This window comes from Elgaria multicarinata, chromosome 19 (genome assembly GCF_023053635.1).
Source record: "Elgaria multicarinata webbii isolate HBS135686 ecotype San Diego chromosome 19, rElgMul1.1.pri, whole genome shotgun sequence".
NCBI classification, from domain to species: Eukaryota; Metazoa; Chordata; class Lepidosauria; order Squamata; family Anguidae; genus Elgaria; species Elgaria multicarinata.
The window spans coordinates 5,009,202-5,028,150 of NC_086189.1; the positions used below are offsets into that span (position 1 = coordinate 5,009,202).

General features: G+C 48.7%; 2 protein-coding genes across 2 annotated transcripts in view; both read left to right on the plus strand.

Annotated features, from left to right (window-relative positions):
- PTRH1 (peptidyl-tRNA hydrolase 1 homolog) overlaps nt 1–18,949 on the plus strand; it is a 295,083-nt gene that overhangs the window by 178,070 nt on the left and 98,064 nt on the right. The gene's annotated exons all lie outside the window — the stretch shown is intronic.
- The window catches only part of SH2D3C (SH2 domain containing 3C), a 64,670-nt gene continuing 58,237 nt past the window's right edge, over nt 12,517–18,949 (plus strand). Inside the window, exon 1 of the mRNA XM_063144581.1 lies at nt 12,517–12,661. Coding sequence (XP_063000651.1) covers nt 12,615–12,661 — 47 coding nt within the window. The 5' untranslated portion in view covers nt 12,517–12,614. The remainder of the gene's footprint in view (nt 12,662–18,949) is intronic.

Sequence of the window (18,949 nt, forward strand, 5' to 3'; positions counted from 1 at the left end):
GCGTGCTCCGGATGTGTTGGAGTACGAGTCCCATCAGTAACAAGCAAGTGCCGGGGATGATGGGATTTGTAGTCCAGGCAGGTTTTCTACCTGGCATTCCTCTCCTGCCAGGATTTCTCCTGTGTGCCTTTGCAAGACAGGCAGAAATTCAACAGGTGGAGAAAGAGCTAGAAGCAGCGTGGCTCGGATGCAGAGCACCTTGGATAGCACCTCCTGAAATCCAGAGCTGATTCACAGCCCCATTGACCTCGCAGCCACCAGCCTCCCCTGGAGAAATTCAACAGGTGAAGGAGAGCTACAAGATAGCAGAGACTGGGGAAAGATGCTCCTGTTGAATCGCTGCCTTCGAAAGCGAGGTTACCGGAGGAAGGTGCGGGGGACGTCTTGGTAGTTGATGGCGTCACATAAAGGACCCGCAAACTTCCATGAGCGGCCAGTCGCGAGCGTGCAATAAATCGCTTGTGTAGAGACTAGCGGGGTGGGGGGTGGGGAGAGGATCGTGAGGTTCCTATCTCTTCTCGATCGTCCCAGAGTGCAGGACACGGAATAATGGGCTCAACTTACAGGAAGCCAGATTCCGGCTGGACATCAGGAAAAATCTCCTGACTGTTAGAGCAGTACGACAATGGAACCAATGACCTAGGGAGGTTGTGGGCTCTCCCACCCTAGAGGCCTTCAAGAGGCAGCTGGACAACCATCTGTCAGGGATGCTTTAGGGTGGATTCCTGCCCTGAGCAGGGGGTTGGACTTGATGGCCTTGTAGGCCCCTTCCAACTCTGCTATTCTATGATCATGGGCTTTGTTTGCGGCCCTCTTTTATCACAAATTAATTAACCTATTGCCAGGAAGGCCATATGTCCTTGAATCCATACCCTCCACGGGGCAAGGGGGGAATTCCTCTTCAAGGAGCACATGCAGCAGGGCTGGCATCTCCAGCTCGTCTCTGGACAGAGCTGCGGGGGACTCGTGGGCATGACCCTTGTGCAGCCCGGTGCTCCGCTACGCCACTTCCCTGACCGTGCCGCTTCCTTTCTGGCTGGGCCCCTTCTGCTGATGTTTCCTCCCCACTTCATCAGCCCTTTCGGCAGACAAGATGCATAACAATGTCTTTCTTTGTGCTCTGGGAGCAAAGGAAGTCTGGGGGTTCCTGCTATTATCCAGCATCTGCCGTGCAGTGCCGCCATCACATACGAAAAAAGAACAACCCGGGCTGAGTGAAGAACTCCAGGCAGGCAGCCTGTGCCTTTTCATACTTAAGGATTATTATTATTATTATTATTTTATCTATTCATTTTTATTTATTTATTTCATTTATATCCCACCTTTTTTCCTCCAAGGAACCCAAGGCGACGTACATAATCCTCCTCCTCTCCATTTTATCCTCACAACAACCACCTTGTGAGGTAGGTTGGGCTGAGAGTCTGTGACTGGCCCAAAGTCACCCAGTGGGTTTCCATGGCCGAATGGGGACTAGAACCCGGATCTCCCGACTCCCAGTCCAACATCTTAGCCACTACACCACACTGGCTCTATTATTATTATTATTATTATTATTATTATTATTATTATTATTATTTACATTTATATACCACCACATAGCTGACGCTCTCTGGGCAGTTTACAAAGATTAAAACCTCAAACCTTAAAAAGACAATATATGAATTTTAAAAGCATAAAAACAGATTACATACCAGGACAGGCAATATCTATTTAAAACAACTATTCTGGGGTCAGTTAAAAACTCAACATATGCTGTTAAATGCCTGGGAGAAGAGAAAAGTCTTGACTTAGCGCCGAAAATATAACAATGTTGGTGCCAGGTGAGCCTCGTCGGGGAGATAATTCCATAATTGGCGGGCCACCACTGAAAAGGCCCTCTCCCTTGATGCCATCCTCAGAGCTTCCCTTGGAGTAGGCACCCAGCGTAGTATACGGATAGCTTCATGTCGGGAGAGGCGTTCTGTCAGGTATTGTGGTCCCATGAGAACTTCTGACAAAGGTAAGCTTGCAGAGACATTGACATTCTCAAACTAATTCCTAATAATTCTACCTGTCTTCAACTAGGCCTCCGGCCTAGTTGGAGACCTACACCTGACATCAAAACAGGCCTAGAACTCCCAGCATGCCCCAGCCAGTCATGGGAGCCACCACTTAAAAGTCTCTCTTCCTGTTCAGCATCTGCCTTCGATGACGGGGCACCCAGAGTAGAGCCCCAGACGTATTAAGCCTTCTTATTTAAACTTTTAGATTTAACGGCTGCTTTTCTCTGTTTCACATTGTATTTCCTCCAAGGCTGTTCATTCTTGTTTGTTTTTTGTGTCCTGCGTTTTTATTCTTTTCGCTTTGTGATCCGCCCAGTGCAGCTTTGAGACTGGGCAGGTTAAAAATAAAACGAATAAATACGCCAAAGCACCACGGGCCGACACAGCATTTAGAGCACGGAGCAGCGGGTCACGCTTCGGCTGAACCCCTCCCAAATTAAGATGGCTTCCTCTAATTTCAGAGGAAGCCGGGTTTAATCTGTAAGGGCCTCAGACCCACACATGCGCTCCGTTGTGGTTCTGTGACCGGATGCGGGGGGGATTTCCCCCTTGCCCGCATGTTCTTGCTGCAATCGGCTGATCAAACGACTGCTTGCAATGCTCATTTTGGGGGCGTGCTCCGTGTTTTTGATGTGCTGCCTTTTTTTTTCTTTTTTTTGGTGCTCCTTTTAAAACGTTGTGATATGGATTCTCCGTGCACAAGGTCCCACCATGAACTGGAGTTTTCACATGTGTGCATTTTCTCCTGTCGTTCACAGCATGCCTGTGCACATTTTCCAAATACACCTCTCTTTCTTTCTTTTTTAACATGCATTTCTCAAATATATACGTTTTTGGACACTTTGGGGGGGGGGGTTCTACAAAATTGGTACAGTCTGAGTTTATGAAGAACAGGGATACTTCCAGATGAGGCTTTTATTATGCAATCGTCCTGCCTCATTCATGGAATTTTACAGGGACGACAAATTTTGAAGACGACAAGCATCTTCAACTTGCAACCCTCCCGTTTCTACATCACTTTTTCCATCTCTTTTTCTTTCCACAACAAATCAGTTAGGGGAGAAGAGATATGAAATAGCGACACAATATCTTTTGAATGGCAGCGCGAGGAGCCCTCCATCCGGAAACACCCTAGATATCCGTTTAGATTAGTTAAAATACAGAAGTTTTTCGGTCAGCTTTTAAAGCCCTACATGGTTTGGGTCCAGGTTACCTGTGGGATCGCCTTCTCCCGTACAATCCGCCCTGCACACTCAGGTCCTCTGGGAAGAATCCACTTCAGCTAGCAAAAACTAGATTAACAACTGTTACCCAGAGGACCTTCTCTTCTGCTGCTCCCAGACTGTGGAATGGCCTGCCGGAGGAGATTCGTCAACTTAAACAGTCTTTCCAAGTTTAAGAAAGCCATGATCTCTTCCGGAAGGCCTACCCAGATGAATTTTAAGATGTCCAATTGTTATTTTAATCTTGTATCAGTTTTATATGTTTTTAAAATCAGTTTCATGCAATTTATGGTGTGTGTTTTTTATTTAATGTTGTTCCCCGCCTCAATCCAGAGGGAGCGGTGGGGAAGAAATAAATAAATAGATGATGATGATGATGATAATGAAGAGTTTTTCTTTGACCATGTTATCACACTGACTGGATTCACACAGAATGCCACCCCAAGCTTGGTTGTTTTCTGGAGGGAGGAAGCAGCAGCCAGGCACCTCTCCACCGTGCCTGGGTCCAGCTCCAGCTCAGAGCCCCCTCCCTCCTGCTGTCAACTGTAACTGCTGAACTTTGCAATTAAGATTGTAGTGCCTGAATTTGCTTTCCTTTTCCCCCTCCTCCTCCTCCCTCCCAATCCCCATTCCTTTTGTGTCATGTCTTTTAGATTGTAAGCCTGTGGGCAGGGACGGTCAAGAAATACTTTTGTAAGCTGCCGTGAGAGGCTTTTTTGGCTGAATGGCGGCATAAAAACCCTTAAATAAATAAATAAATAAAACCCCACAGTGGGTTAGTGTGTCATCTGAACCAGGACTGGTTTTATCAGGGTGGATTGCTTTTCCCAAAAACATAAAAACAAAATACAATAATAATAACCAGGATGATCAGAGGTCTGGAAACAAAGCCCTATGAAGAGAGACTGAAAGAACTGGGCATGTTTAGCCTGGAGAAGAGAAGATTGAGGGGAGACATGAGAGCACCCTTCAAATACTTAAAAGGTTGTCACACAGAGGAGGGCCAGGATCCCTTCTCGATCCTCCCAGAGTGCAGGACACGGAATAACGGACTCAAGTTAAAGGAAGCCAGATTCCAGCTGGACATCAGGAAAAACTTCCTGACTGTTAGAGCAGTACGACAATGGAACCAGTTACCTAGGGAGGTTGTGGGCTCTCCCACCCTAGAGGCCTTCAAGAGGCAGCTGGACAACCACCTGTCAAGGATTCTTTAGGGTGGATTCCTGCATTGAGCAGGGGGTTGGACTCGATGGCCTTGTAGGCCCCTTCCAACTCTGCTATTCTATGATTCTACGAATAATGGGTCCGTTTGTGATCATCAAACAGGGCTAGGAAAATGCAAAGAATAAAAATCCTGGTCCTGTTTTTGTGCTATTTTTTAAAAAACAAAACGGGATCAGGAACATGATCGGAATAGGGACAGGAGCATGGCAGCAGATAGGATAGTTTCTGCAGCCTAGTCCCCTGGGATGCTGGGTAGTGGACCGGGGGTGGGGAGTGGATGCATGTGGATGCAATGTGGATGGTCCCCTGGATCAACTGTCAGGTGCACAAACCTTGCCCTGTGGATTCATGGAATCATAGAATAGTAGAGTTGAAAGGGGCCTATAAGGCCATCGAGTCCAACCCCCTGCTCAATGCAGGAATCCCCCCTAAAGCATCCCTGACAGGCAGTTGTCCAGCTGCCTCTTGAATGCCTCTAGTGTGGGAGAGCCCACAACCTCCCTAGGTAACTGGTTCCATTGTCGTACTGCTCTAACAGTCAGGAAGTTTTTCCTGATGTCCAGCCGGAATCTGGCTTCCTGTCACTTGAGCTCGTTATTCTGTGTCCTGCACTCTGCGATGATCAAGAAGAGATCCTGGCCCTCCTCTGTGTGGTAAAACAACCCACAGTGCGTGGCTAACTACCCACCATGGGTTGGCGTGTGGTGCAAACGCACCCATTGCAATGGCATGTAAATTTCCAATCGTTTATTTCTACAGCCTGGAATCTGATCACGAAAGGCGGGGGGGGGGGAGGTAAAGGGTGACCAGCAGCTCCGCCCTACATCCAAAGGGACAAGCCAGGCAGGAGCACGTGAAGCGGTGAGCATGGCCTTCTATTTTTCTTCTTTCGTGCCGCCGTTTTTGTTTTGCTTTTTTTAGAAACGTTGACGGTCAAACGGGGAAAGCAAAGGATGCTGTGGGTGATGGTGGGTTCAGGCCCGTGTTGTGCAACGAGAGAGGAAATGGGCGAGCAAAACAGAAAGCGAGAGAGGCGTGGGGAGGGTGTGGGAAAGGAACAGAGACTCAGCTCAGGAAGGCTCGATGAAAGTTGTACACATTTTGCAAGCTTCTCCTTCCAGCAGCGCCTCGCCAGAACTTGAAAGATGGCTGAAAGCCAGAAGAAAGGAGGGTTTAAGAGTAAGTAACATCTGCATGAGAACGGATCTGGTCCTTCTACGGCTTGTGCGATGTTGGCCTTCCCCTGGAATTGTAGGGGGTGGGTTGCCACCTTTTTCCCCGGCCAGGGCTCCTCTCTTTTTGACAAGCGCATGACGTGTAGAAAATCAACAAGAGAAGCTTTTGCGTGCTAGGGCCAGCTGTGCCCATGGAGTTTCTGTCTGTAAGGCAGCTGTCAAAGGCGCAGGAGCCCCGAAGAGGGGGGAAAGGTGGCAACCTCCCTCCGGGGCCTGTTGAGTGCATGCAGAGGTAAGAGGGAAGGTTACAACAGCTGGGATTGTTTAGCTTGGAAAAAAGGAGGCTAAGAGGAGACACGTTAGAGGTGTACAAGATTGTCATGGTGTGGAGAATGTGGACAGGGAGACATTTTTCTCCCTCTCTCAAAATGCTAGAACCCAAAGGGGTCATATTGTTAGAGGTTGTGGGCTCTCCCACACTAGAGGCATTCAAGAGGCAGCTGGACAACTAACTATATCCCATGAAGCTGATGGGTGGGAGATTCAGGACAGATCAAAGGAAGGACCTCTTCACACAGCGCAGAGTTAAACTATGGAACTCGCTACCACAAGATGTAGTGACGGCCACCAATTTGGATGGCTTTAAAAGGGGTTGGATAACTTCCTGGAGGAGAAGGCTATCCATGGCTACTAGCCCTGATGGTTATGTGCTGCTTCCAGTATCTGAGGCAGTAAGCCTGGGTGCACCAGTTGCTGGGGAACATGGGTGGGAGGGAGCTGTTGCACCATGTCCTGCTTTGTTGGTCCCTGGTCGACAGCTGGTTGGCCACTGTGGGAACGGAGTGCTGGACTAGATGGACCCTCGGTCTGACCCAGCCTCAGGGCTCTTCCTATGCATTTATGCTTATTAGGTATCACTATTCCTGTCGGGGCAAAAATCTGGCAGTCAGCGTGCTCCGCAAATCATTTATTATATTTTGCATTTGGATCATGTGGTGTTACCTTTCCTGGGCTTTGGGATGGGGTGAATTATATACGTTCGAATCCTTGGAACTGGAGCATTTACAAGCTAGTTGTCTGATCTCTTCTGGCAATTAAGGATGTTTCAACCTAGGACAGGGAGTGATCAACCTGAAGATCTCTGTAGGTTTAGGACTGTAACTCTCATAACTCCCAAACACAAGCAGCTGGAACAGCCCTGATCCGTTGCCACGCTTCTATCCACAGGGCCACGTTTCCTTCAAAATGTAAGTGTCACTCTTTGAACAGAGTGCTGGACTAGATGGACTCTTGGTCTGATCCAGCAGGGCTCTTCTTAAGTTCTTCTGCTCAAATCACGCTTTAAAACAACAACAACACTACAGGGCTGTCTTCACAGCACCAAGTTGGTGCCACCTTTCACCAAAACCCCACGGTTTCCATTACCTGGGGTGGTGTTGGGTAATCCCAATGCTAAGAAACAACAGTGTGATGTGACTGCAAAATAAGCAAATGCTATTTTGGGCTGCATTAATACAAGTATAGCTCCCAAATTGCGCGACGTACTGGTTCCCCTTTATTCGGCCCTGGTTAGGCCTCACCTTGAGTATTGCGTCCAGTTCTGGGCTCCACAATTCAAGAAGGATGCAGACAAGCTGGAGCGTGTTCAGAGGAGGGCAACCGGATGATCAGGGGTCTGGAAACAAAGCCCTATGAAGAGAGACTGAAAGAACTGGGCATGTTTAGCCTGGCGAAGAGAAGATTGAGGGGAGACATGATAGCACTCATCAAGAACTTGAAAGGTTGTCACACAGAGGAGGGCCAGGATCTCTTCTCGATCCTCCCAGAGTGCAGGACACGGAATAATGAGTTCAAGTTACAGGAAGCCAGATTCCAGCTGGACATCAGGAAAAACTTCCTGACTGTTAGAGCAGTACGACAATGGAATCAGTTACTTAGGGAGGTTGTGGGCTCTCCCACACTAGAGGCCTTCAAGAGGCAGCCTGACAACCATCTGTCAGGGATGCTTTATGGTGGATTCCTGCATTGAGCAGGGGGTTGGACTTGATGGCTTTAGAGGCTCCTTCCAACTCTGCTATTCTATGATTCTATGATTCTAAGCAAGCACGGGGTTTCCGGCAGTTTCTTCCTGGTTTCCTTCCACCAGGACCACCCCCCAGATTGGCCCCAGACCAAGGTCAGATGACGGGTTAGCTGTACTGACCTCGCTCCCACTGAAAAGGTCTGGGTATGTCTCCAGTTTTTTCAAAGCGCAGCTTCGTGGGAAAGCCCTGCAGTGGCCACAAATCTGCGGCTGCGTCATGTAACTGACACAGCGCAGATTCGCAGCCACTGTGAGGCTTTGGCCGTGTATAAACAGCCCCTGTGATTAACGTAATATATATTTGGCCCAGTCAGTCCTTGGACAAGGTGATGGACAGAGATAAGAGACAAAACAGCTTGCCTCATGAGACGTTGTCCTCTGTGTAGAAACTCTGGACGTGGCGTTCACAGCCATTGCTTTCCTTACAGCAACCTTGCAAAGCGGGCCTTTTTAAAATCATCCCCCCATTTTACAGATGGGAAGCCTGAGTCTGTAATAAGAGAGCAATTGACCCGAAGTCACCCCAAATGACTCCACGTGGCTGAATGGAGTAAAAATATCCAGGTCTCTCACAGGACCCTGCACTCTAAAGTCTCCCACACTGTTGATGTGTCCAAATATAGCTTCGAGAGAGAGCTGGGATACTCGTTACAGCGATATAACCAATTGTTCCCTGCAGTTGGGCCAAGCCAACTTCTTTCCAGCTGCTTGTGCTTCGCTGGGAATGTAGTGGGGCGGGGGGGAGAGAAAGAAGCAACAGTAGGTGTCCCTGGATGAGGGTGGGATGGCCTGGAAATTCCTTCCCAGCTTTCCCTGTGGGATTCGTTGTGTCTTCATTCCCCACACCCCTCCGCCTAGCAGTGCCCTGAACTCTCTTCAGGCATCGATTTAGACTTTCCTCTTAACCACGTAGCTCTGGTATCTCTCCCATTAGAGTCCAGAGGCGGTTAGAAAGAATTGTACCATTTTGGAAAGCCGGTGCGAGAATCGCTCTTATTTATTTTTTAGCTGCTTTTTCCTACAAACAACCAGAAAATGCCCCACAGGTAGAAAACCAGCACAGTAAGGCACAGTGCTAGTTTTCTACTTGCAGAGAGTTTTTTTTAAAAAAAATATTTATATACCCATGAGAGAAGGAGTAAAAAGAGAGAGAGAGATTCCCTTCCTGCAATCTGAAGCGGCACAGGTCACACTGCAATGACCATGCTTGCTCAGAATAATAGGAGTTGTAGTCCAACATATTTGGAGAGCACCAGGTTGGGGAAGGCTGCTCTACCACCTCAGGATTCTAACAGGGACAGTAGTTCACCAGAGACAACAACAAAAAAACCCAGAAAATAAGGTATGTCCCTGATAAATAGGAATGATTTCAGCAGTGTATACAATTGTCTTAAAGTGTCTTGTGTATTCCCACATGCACCTTTTAGGGCAGCCTTTCAAATGTTTTGGACTACAATTCCCAGCATCCCTGGCTATTGGCCATGCTGATTGGAGCTGATGGACGTTGAAATCTAAAATTTCTGGAGAGCCCATTCAGGGCTTTATTTTCAAACGTGCAAAACTTGCACAAGACTGGGACAATCAGACCTGCAACGAAATGTTGCAGCGGGGGTTCCTAACAATGTCTTGTCCTTCGGCAAACCTTGGGGGTTCCCCCCAAGCCTGCTGACACCTCTTTCTTGTGTGTGGATGGTGCTGTTCCTCTCGGCCAGAGAAGGAACGGCCACAGGGAACTTGTTTTCGCTCTTTCCTGTCGGAAGGAACACCTATCAGAACTTTGAAACAAAGAACTGCTGCTATTTTTTCCTCCTCCTTTCCAATACCTTTTCCTTTTATGTTGTGTATTTTATATTGTAAGGGCTGTCTCATTATTAAAATTTGTAAACTGTTCTGAGAGCCTTTTGGTGGGGGAGCGAAGAGTGGAATAAAAATACTGTAAGGATGCAATCCTATGCATGCTTAGACAGAAAAAAAAATCCTACAGTTCTCAGCATGTCCCAGCCAGGCTGGCTGGTGTGAACGGACACAGGATCTTCTAGAATGTTCTCCCCTCAGAAAGTAACCGGCTCCTTGTTATTCTCCCCCCAGAGTTCTTTAAATTTAAACCTTTCGGGAGTTTGAGCAACCTTCCTCGGGCCTTCACCTTCCGCCGTGTCTCCGTCGCCCCCAGCACCCCAGAGACCCACAGCGGGGGTCTCCTGGCGCCCAACGGCTTCCTGGCACCCACCTTTCACAGCACGCAGGATGACTTGAACGCTGTACCCAAAAGCCCCTCGGGTTACGCCCGGTCATGCGACATGTACAGCCACATGGGGACCATGCCCAGGGCCGGCGGTGGGCGGTCGGGGAAGAAGGCCAAGAAGTCGGCCGAAGGGAAGACCCCGGCTGCTGCGGCACACACGATCCTGGAGTCCGGGGTGTCCGTGGTCCCCAAAAACGGCACTTCCACAGAGCAAGACTTGGCGCCATCCAAAGCCAAGCCCAGCCCGTCATGCTCTCAAACGACGGGGTCCGCCATTGTCAACAACGCTTCAGAATGCTTTCTTGAGGCCCGGCAGGCTTCGCCAGGCCCGAAAGTGAAGCCAAAGAAGAGTAAACGGGACCTTCTTCAGGCACCCGGGCAGGCCACTCTAGAGAGAGCGCAGGATGACTTGAGCACCATACCCAGAAGCCCCTCTGCTTACGCCCGGTCATGCGACACGTTCAGCCACATGGGGACTATGCCCAGAACCAGCACTGGGCAGTCGGGGAAGAAGGCCAAAAAGTCAGGCGAAGGAAAGACCCTGGCTACTGTGTCACTGGAGTCCGGAGGGAGAGTTGTGGTGGTCTCTGACCCCCCAAAAGAGACTTCCGCATCAAGTGACAGCACAGAGCAAGAGCCGTCGCCGTCCAAAGCCAACCCCGGTCCAGACTGCTCTCAAACAATGTGCCCCGTGGTGAACAATACTTCAGAATGCTTTCTTGAGGCCCGGCAGGCTTCGCTAGGCCCGAAAGAGAAGCCGAAGAGGAGTAAACGGGAGCTCCCTCAGATACCGGCTAGGCCCGCTTTGGAGAGTACGCGGGATGACTTGAACTCCACGCCCCAAACCCCGTCTCCGTACGCCCGCTCGTGCGATATGTACAGCCACACGGGGACGTTGCCGAGGGCCAAATCCGTGCCGACGGGGAGACAGGCCAGGGAGAAATCTCCAATGAGGAGTAAGCAGGTCTCCCTGCGGGCCACGGGGAAGGCGACCCGGGAAGGCAGGAATGAACCTGTCGCCAGGTGTGGTGAGCCCGTGGCCGCCGTGAAAATCCCTCAGGTGGACCCAGACCAAAGGTAAGGTCGAAACATCTGTCGCTGAAGAGCGGCATTTGAAAGGCCACACTTGCGTGGACGGTCCGGAGCAGTCTGGTTGCGCTTCTGTGAGGCAAAAAAGAAAAAGAAAGAGGCAATTTACCTGGCGTTGGATAGCTCAGTATGAAAGCTTCCTTTGAGCCTCCACCAAAATCTCTAGTCAGAGAGCAAGGTTCTAGTTTCTTTGCAGATGTTCACCTGCCTTTTGACGAGGATATTCTTACAAGTCCACATCCCAATCTTTCTTATGCGACCAAAATAGGTCTTAGCCAACATCATCAACATCAACAATAGACACACACCTCAAGGTACAATATAAAACAGAGTATTATAGTAGTTCGGTCACAATAATATATATTAATTACAGTTCTGTTCATTGATCAGGATATAAATTATAGCGGCCCATATCCCAAACCAGGCCATTGTCCTCTAATCTCGAGAAAGCTGCACAATTTCTTTTTTTTATCGTTCTGAGCTGTCTTGAGTCCCATTTCTTGGTAGAAAGGCAGAGTATAAATGAATTCAATATTTATTTATTTATTTATTTATTTCATTTATATCCTGCCTTTTTTCCTCCAAGGAACCCAAGGCAGCCTACATAATCCTCCTCCTGCTTTCCATTTTATCCTCACAACAACAACCCTGTGAGGTAGGTTGGGCTGAGAGTCAGTGACTGGCCCAAAGTCACCCAGTGGGGACTAGAACCCGGATCTCCTGATTCCCAGTCCAACACCTTAGCCACTACACCACACTAGCGCCCTTTCTCTCAAAAATAAATAACGTGCTAGTGCGCCATGCGGCACTACGGCGTCCGCAGGGTATGTGGCCAGGATTGTGGCCCACACAAAGGGCATGCTTCAATGGAATCCACTTGCCAGCCATTCTTGCAAAAAAAAACCAAAGCAGGGCTGCTACCACCTTGCCGTGGTACACATTGGCTTAAGTTGGCATCTGTCAGGGATGCTTTAGGGTGGATTCCTGCATTGAGCAGAGGGTTGGACTTGATGGCCTTGTAGGCCCCTTCCAACTCTGCTATTCTATGATTCTGTCTCTGCTTCTATCATCCAGGCCTGGCTCTTGAATTCTTCCCCTGGCGAAACTGTTCAGGATGCCTCTCAAATCAGACGGAGCGGGTACCCGTTAGGCACACTGTCACACACCCACACCCACCATTTGGGGTTTGTTTTCTCAGGCGGTTCATGTTATGGAAGCCACAGCGCAGGCTGCAGATGCCAAAAGCACGTTAAGGGGGAGGAATGTCTCTCAGCAACCGGCCTCCCGGCTCCTGGCTTCGCATTCCAGTGAAGGAAGGGAGGGAGAGGGGGACGCAGCTCTGGGGAGGAGAGACAGAGACCCAGAGGGAGGGACTCGTGTCGTGTCCGGTCCGTACTTCCAGAAGTTCAGAGCAGGCAAAGCTAGAGAGGCAGCAGGCGGCAGCAGCTGAAGGACCTGGGCGTCCGAGCCTGTTCACTTTCCAAGTGAGAGAAGGGGACGTCTGTTTTGCTCTCACGGTTCAGCCAGGTGGGAGAGATGACAATGGAGGTGGGCAGGCGATATCACACCCTGGACCACGTCAGGTAAGCGGGGCGGGTGCCCTTTTGCCAGCCATCTCTCAAAGGAAGAGACTTGGAGCGTAGGGCGTTTGCCTTCTACTGGGTCCTCCTAGCTGGTGATGTTCACGCTGACTCAAAGCCGCTGTCCTGGGTGGGTATGAGACAGGAGGTCTCTTTCCTAGCCCTACCTGGAGAATGAACCAGGAACCGTTGGTAGGCCAAACGTGAGCTCCACCACTGAGCTATGGCCCTTCACTTAAAGATATATCAAGGTTCTAGTCCTTATAGTTCAGGATAAAAAGCTGAATTCAATAGGAATGTAGGATGCTTGTCCATCTAAGTTCAGTCTTGCCTTCACTGATGGGTGGGTTTCAGGAGCTGTTTCCCAGACCTAACTGGAGGTGCCGGGACTGGAACGGCTCAGGTACAAACTTAATTTATGGTAGCGTAAACTTTCACTGGCAAGCGCCGGTTTCGTGAGATGTGTGTCTAGGATGTTGATGCTCCGGGCGAACTGCTCTCGAGGGTAGAGAGAAAGAGGCAATCCGCCGAGGGGCAAAAGGTCTAGGAGGAGCTGGGAGTCGGGGCAGAAATACAACCCGCTTCAAATCGAAGAGGTCCAGTTTAAAAAGACTGAGGCTGCAATCCTACTCCAATATCCCCCAGCCAGCCCTTCGGATGTGTCTACACGCTCTCCTAGTTTGGTCGCTTATGTGCGAAACTGCCAGAGTTTGGAAAGCGCGTCATCGCGTAGTAAGAGAGGGCTTTGTGCAATCTTCCCCAACCTGGCTGGGGATTATGGGAGTTGTTGTCCAACACAGCTGAAGAGCCCCAAGTTGGCGATGGCTCGCTTTGTGATTTTTTAGATTTTTTAGATTCCACCACCACTTAGGTTCCCCCTCATAGGATGGGCACAGGATCCGTTTGGGCTGTGCCCGGACAATGTTCCGCTTGTGACGAATGGGATGAGATGAATGTCTTGAACAGATTCTTCGAAAGGACACATGCAGGGAGGTTCGGTTCACTCAAGTGTGCGAAATTCGGCTCTAGTGTTAAGCTGGGTTAGTATCAATATTGTTCATGGTAGCACTAAGGGACTGAAGTTTGGATAAACATAAAAACATTGGAAGTGCCCTGCTGGAGCAAACCAAGGGTCCGTCTAGTCCAGCACTCTGTTCACACTGTGGCCAACCAGCTGTTGACCAGGAACCCACAAGCAGGACATGGTGCAACAGCACCCTCCCACCCATGTTCCCCAGCAACTGGTGCATATAGCCGTACTGCCTCTGATGCTGGAGGGAGCACATAGCCATTAGGGCTAGTAGCCCTTGATAGCCTTCTCCTCCAGGAATTTATCTAGCTCCTTTTTAAAGCCATCCAAACGGGTGGCCATCAATTCATCTTTCATAGCGAATTCCATAGTTTAACTAAGCGCTGTGTGAAGACGTCCTTCCTTTGATCTGTCCTGAATCTCCCACCATTCAGCTTCATGGGATGACCCCTTTGGATTCTAGAATCATAGAATCATAGAATAGCAGAGTTGGAAGAGGCCTACAAGGCCATCGAGTCCAACCCCCTGCTCAATGCAGGAATCCACCCTAAAGCATCCCTGACAGATGGTTGTCCAGCTGCCTCTTGAAGGCCTCTAGTGTGGGAGAGCCCACAACCTCACCAGGCAAGTGATTCCATTGTCGTACTGCTCTAACAGTCAGGAAGTTTTTCCTGATGTCCAGCTGGAATCTGGCTTCCTTTAACTTGAGCCCGTTATTCCATGTCCTGCCATCTGGGAGGATCGAGAAGAGATCCTGGCCCTCCTCTGTGTGACAACCTTTTAAGTATTTGAAGAGTGCTCTCATGTCTCCCCTAGTATTATGAGAGAGGGAGAAAAATGTCTCCCATTCCACGCATGATTTATACACCTCTATCATGTCTTCCCTTAACTTTCTCTTTTCCAAGCTAAACAATCCCAGCCTATTCTCCACCCCAGGCATCATTTTGTACACCTCTATCCTGTCTCCCCTCAGCCTCCTCTTTTCCTAGCTAACCAATCCCAGCTGTTGTAACCTTCCTGCATAGGGGAGATGTTCCAGCCCCTTGCTCATTTTCGTTGCCCTTTTCTGCACTTTTCCCAGCTCTATAATATCCTTTTTTAGGTGTAGTGATCAAAACTTCACACAGTATTCCAAGTGTGGTCGCACCATAGATTTGTATCAAGGCAGTACGATCCTGGCAGTTTTATTCGCGATTCCTCATCTATCAATCACGTTTGTGCAGCCCAACGGCAACCAAATGGCCCTGATCCAGCCAAAGGTCGCCACAGCTAAGCTCCAGGGGAAAGCAGCTAACGTCATCCCCCTGGCTTTTGATACAGCTCTGAAACTTTTAGCTGGGAGGCGGCCAACGTTTTCCAACGGGGAAGCGGCGAGTCATCAAAGTGCTGAGTGATTCAAGCGCCGAAAGACCGTACGAAGCACATTTGTGAGTCAACGGGCCTCCTGCACACATCAATTTAGTTGTGTGGTGGGTTGACATGAGCAACCAGCATGTATAATTAAGCAGTGTCCCCACAACCAGCAGATCCATGTACGAAATCGCATGAAACTCCACATAGCTGCCCTCCGACCCTCCAGCCCCCAGGATTTCTACAGCAGGGGTGGATGTAGAAGGTAGATCTGCATTCCCAGAAAGATCTCTGGATGATCTCTGGATTTCTGAACTCCCAAATGTTTAACTCTTGATTCCCCTCCCACATCAAAATCATAGTGCTGAGATGAAGTAAAACCTGGAGCCCTAAACTCTCTGCCTGCCTTTGATCTACTTTGGGTGTGTGGGGGGGTATATTTTATTTCTTTCTAAAAGCTAGAAGTCTGCTAATCGGAGCCAGGTGCAAAGTGCTAAGCAAGGCAGCGGTGTCAATTACTTTCCGTACCCCGTGAGCCATAGACCGTATATACAAATCTGCGTCTGAGTTCCCATCAATCAGGGGTTTTAACAGAAAAGTCTCAAAGGGGCCAGTAGAGTGGCACAAAGTGAACCAATTAGTAGTCCCATTTTACAGATGGGGAACACTGAGGCTAAAAGAAGAAGTTGGCATGAGGCTAGCAGTGGCAGAGAGATTTTTATATACAAAAAGAAATAATAATTCAATTTTGCTTGCTATTGTTTTATCTACTAGGAGTCAGAAATCCCTTTCAATCTATTGCAAGTCACCCACAGATCTACCAGTAGATCCCTGATCTAACTTCTGCCCACCCCTGGTTGTCTTCTCTCTTGAGAAGTATCGTATTGCCTTTATATAAATCTATGGTGCGGCCATACTTGGAATACTGTGTACAGTTCTGGTCACACCTAAAAATAGATATTATACAACTGGAGAAAGTGCAGAAATGGGCAACTCAAATGATTCAGGGGCTGGAGCATCTCCCCTAGGAGGGAAGGTTACAACAGCTGGGAGTGTTAGCTAGGAAAAGAGGAGGCTAAGGGGAGACATGAGGGAGGTGTACAAAATGATGCCTGGGGTGGAGAATGTGGATAGGGAGACATTTTTCTCCCTCTCCCATAATACTAGAACCCAAAGGGGTCCTCCCATGAAGCTGATTGGTGGGAGATTCAGGACAAGTAAAAGGAAGGACTTCTTCACACAGCACATACGGTAGTTAAATTATGGAATTCACTCCTGCAAGGTAGTGACGGCCACCAATTTGGATGGCTTTAAAGGGGGTTGGATAAATTCCTGGCGGAGAAGGCTATCAAAGGCTGCTAGTCCTCATGGTTCTATGCTACCTCCAGTATCCGAGGCAGAAAGCCTGTGTGCACCAGCTGCTGGGGAACATGGGTGGGAGGGTGCTGTTGCACCGTGTCCTGCTTAAGGGTTCCTGGTTGACGGCTAGTTGGCTACTGTGTGAACAGAATGTCCTGGTGGACACCTGCTTGGCCACTGTGTGAACAGAGTACTGGACTAGATGGACCCTTGGTCTGATCCAGCAGGGCTCTTCTGATGTTCTTGCCTTCTTATGACATGCCTGGTGTGGAGCGTGTGGATGGGCAGACATTTTTCTCCCTCTTCCATAATACTGGGACCCACTGAGGTCATATCCCACGGAGCTGATTGATGGGAGATTCAGGACCGATCAAAGGAAGGTCTTCTTCACACAGCGCAGAGTTGAACTATGGAATTTGGACCCAGTCACAGAGTTCCCATCTGCCCCCTCCTTCAGAATTCCCTCTTCCCTCTGAATTTAGCTGCAATCCTCACAGTAGCTTAGGTGGGACGTGGGCGAGGGTTCCCAGAAAAAGTGTATTGTAATGAGCTATCCCTGTTGTAACACCGGGGGTGTGTGTGTGTGGTTGCTCTTGAACGGGCAATTAAGGCCCCAGACTTTTTCCAAAGACCTGCTTGGGGATGTGTGAAAATGGCTAGCGCTGGGTGCGTTGATTCGGAGCAACACAGCTGCTTGCATTTTTAGCCTCTCCTTTGGGCGTGTGGCTGCAAGGACGGTCATGAAGAGCATCTGCATTTCAAAATTTACTACCACGTGCGCCCAGTCGCGCTTTCACTAAACAAACAAATAAATCCCTCCCCTGTGATGCCACGGTCCCAATCCGGCTTGCCCTCCCCACCAGCTATTTTTATTTTATTTTTTTTTAAATGGCCACAGACGTGCTCTCTGTGAATCATGCTGCATCTGCATTTGGCCCTAAGAAAGGATCCTCTTGTATTCTATTCCACGGATGGTGTCCCAGCTCTTGGTTTCCTACGCCTTTCTTTCTCCATTCTTTCCAGCGTCTCGTAGTCTAGATTTGAGTATTTCCTTCAGCCGTAGAGGATGCGGTCTCCTTCAGAAGAGCTTTCTGTCTCCCCCCCCCCCCCCAGGCCCCGAACTGTGGCGGTCTTGATAAACGAACGGAATTCGTCTACCAGGCGGTGTAGAAATGAAATAAATATATAAATGCTCCTGGGGAAAAACTAGCCCTCTTTTCTTCTGGAGAACGTTTGAGGTTTCCCGTCCACCAACTCTGTGGCTGTCAAAGCAGGAACTGTGCTGTGTGAACTTTCAAAAAGAAAAAACGAAATACAGGCACAGCAGCAAGTATGAGTCAGAGAAATAAAAAGACCGGTTGTTGTAATGGGGGAGAGAGAGAGAGAGAGAGAGAGGCTGAGAGGTAACTTTTTTGAATGAGCCAAAGAGGAGAGAGAACCATCGGTGACATCTGAGAATTTAAACTTTGTTCAGCTCCATCTTGTTTTCTCGACGTTGTTGATGAAAAGTAGAACTTTAACAATGCAGCTATTTGATTTACTTGGTTATCATCTTTTTCATTATCTATTTTTTTAAAAAGATTTTTAACTGTTTTAAAATCTAGAGCCTGAAATAAAAAGGGGTGACATTTCAAGCAACGCTTTTCATGCTGTTCATGGGAGGCAAGGAGAGGCCTTTAGACGCAAAACATAGACACTTTGCAGACCAGGGAAATAGAAAAGATTGATCCGAGCTTGGGTTTCGAAGGGAGACTTTGGGCACGTGAAGATGAAGCATTTAGTGATGCAATTGCCCTGGCTTGTTCATGGAATTTTACCAGGGGTCCAGATGTTGTCGGAATAGGTGTGGTTGGGATATATGGTTCTGTCCACCTCCCAATGTATCCTCACAACAACCCTGAAAGGTAGGCTAGGATTAAGGACAGCAAAATTATTATTATTATTATTAATTTATTTATTTATATAGCACCATCAATGTACATGGTGCTGTACAGCGTAAAACAGTAAATAGCAAGACCCTGCCGCATAGGCTTACATTCTACTAAAATCATAGTAAAGCAATAAGGAGGGGAAGGGAATGCAAACAGGCACTGGGTAGGGAAAACAGGCACAGGGTAGGGTAAAACTAACAGTATAAAGTCCGAGCAACATCAAGTTTTAAAAGCTTTAGGAAAAAGAAAAGTTTTTAGCTGAGCTTTAAAAGTTGTGATTGAGCTTGTAGATCTCAAATGTTCTGGGAGAGTGTTCCAGGCGTAAGGGGCAGCAGAAGAGAAGGGACAAAGCCGAGCAAGGGAAGTAGAGACCCTTGGGCAGGCGAGAAACATGGCATCAGAGGAGCGAAGAGCACGAGCGGGGCAATAGTGTGAGATGAGAGAGGAGAGATAGGCAGGAGCTAGACCGTGAAAAGCTTTGAAGGTCAACAGGAGAAGTTTACCCAGTGAGCTTCATGGCCCATGGGGATTTGAACCATGGATCTCCCTGGTCCTAGGTCAGCAGTGAATCCCAGCCTCTCCCAGATGTGTTGGACTAAAACTTCCATCATTGCCAGCCAC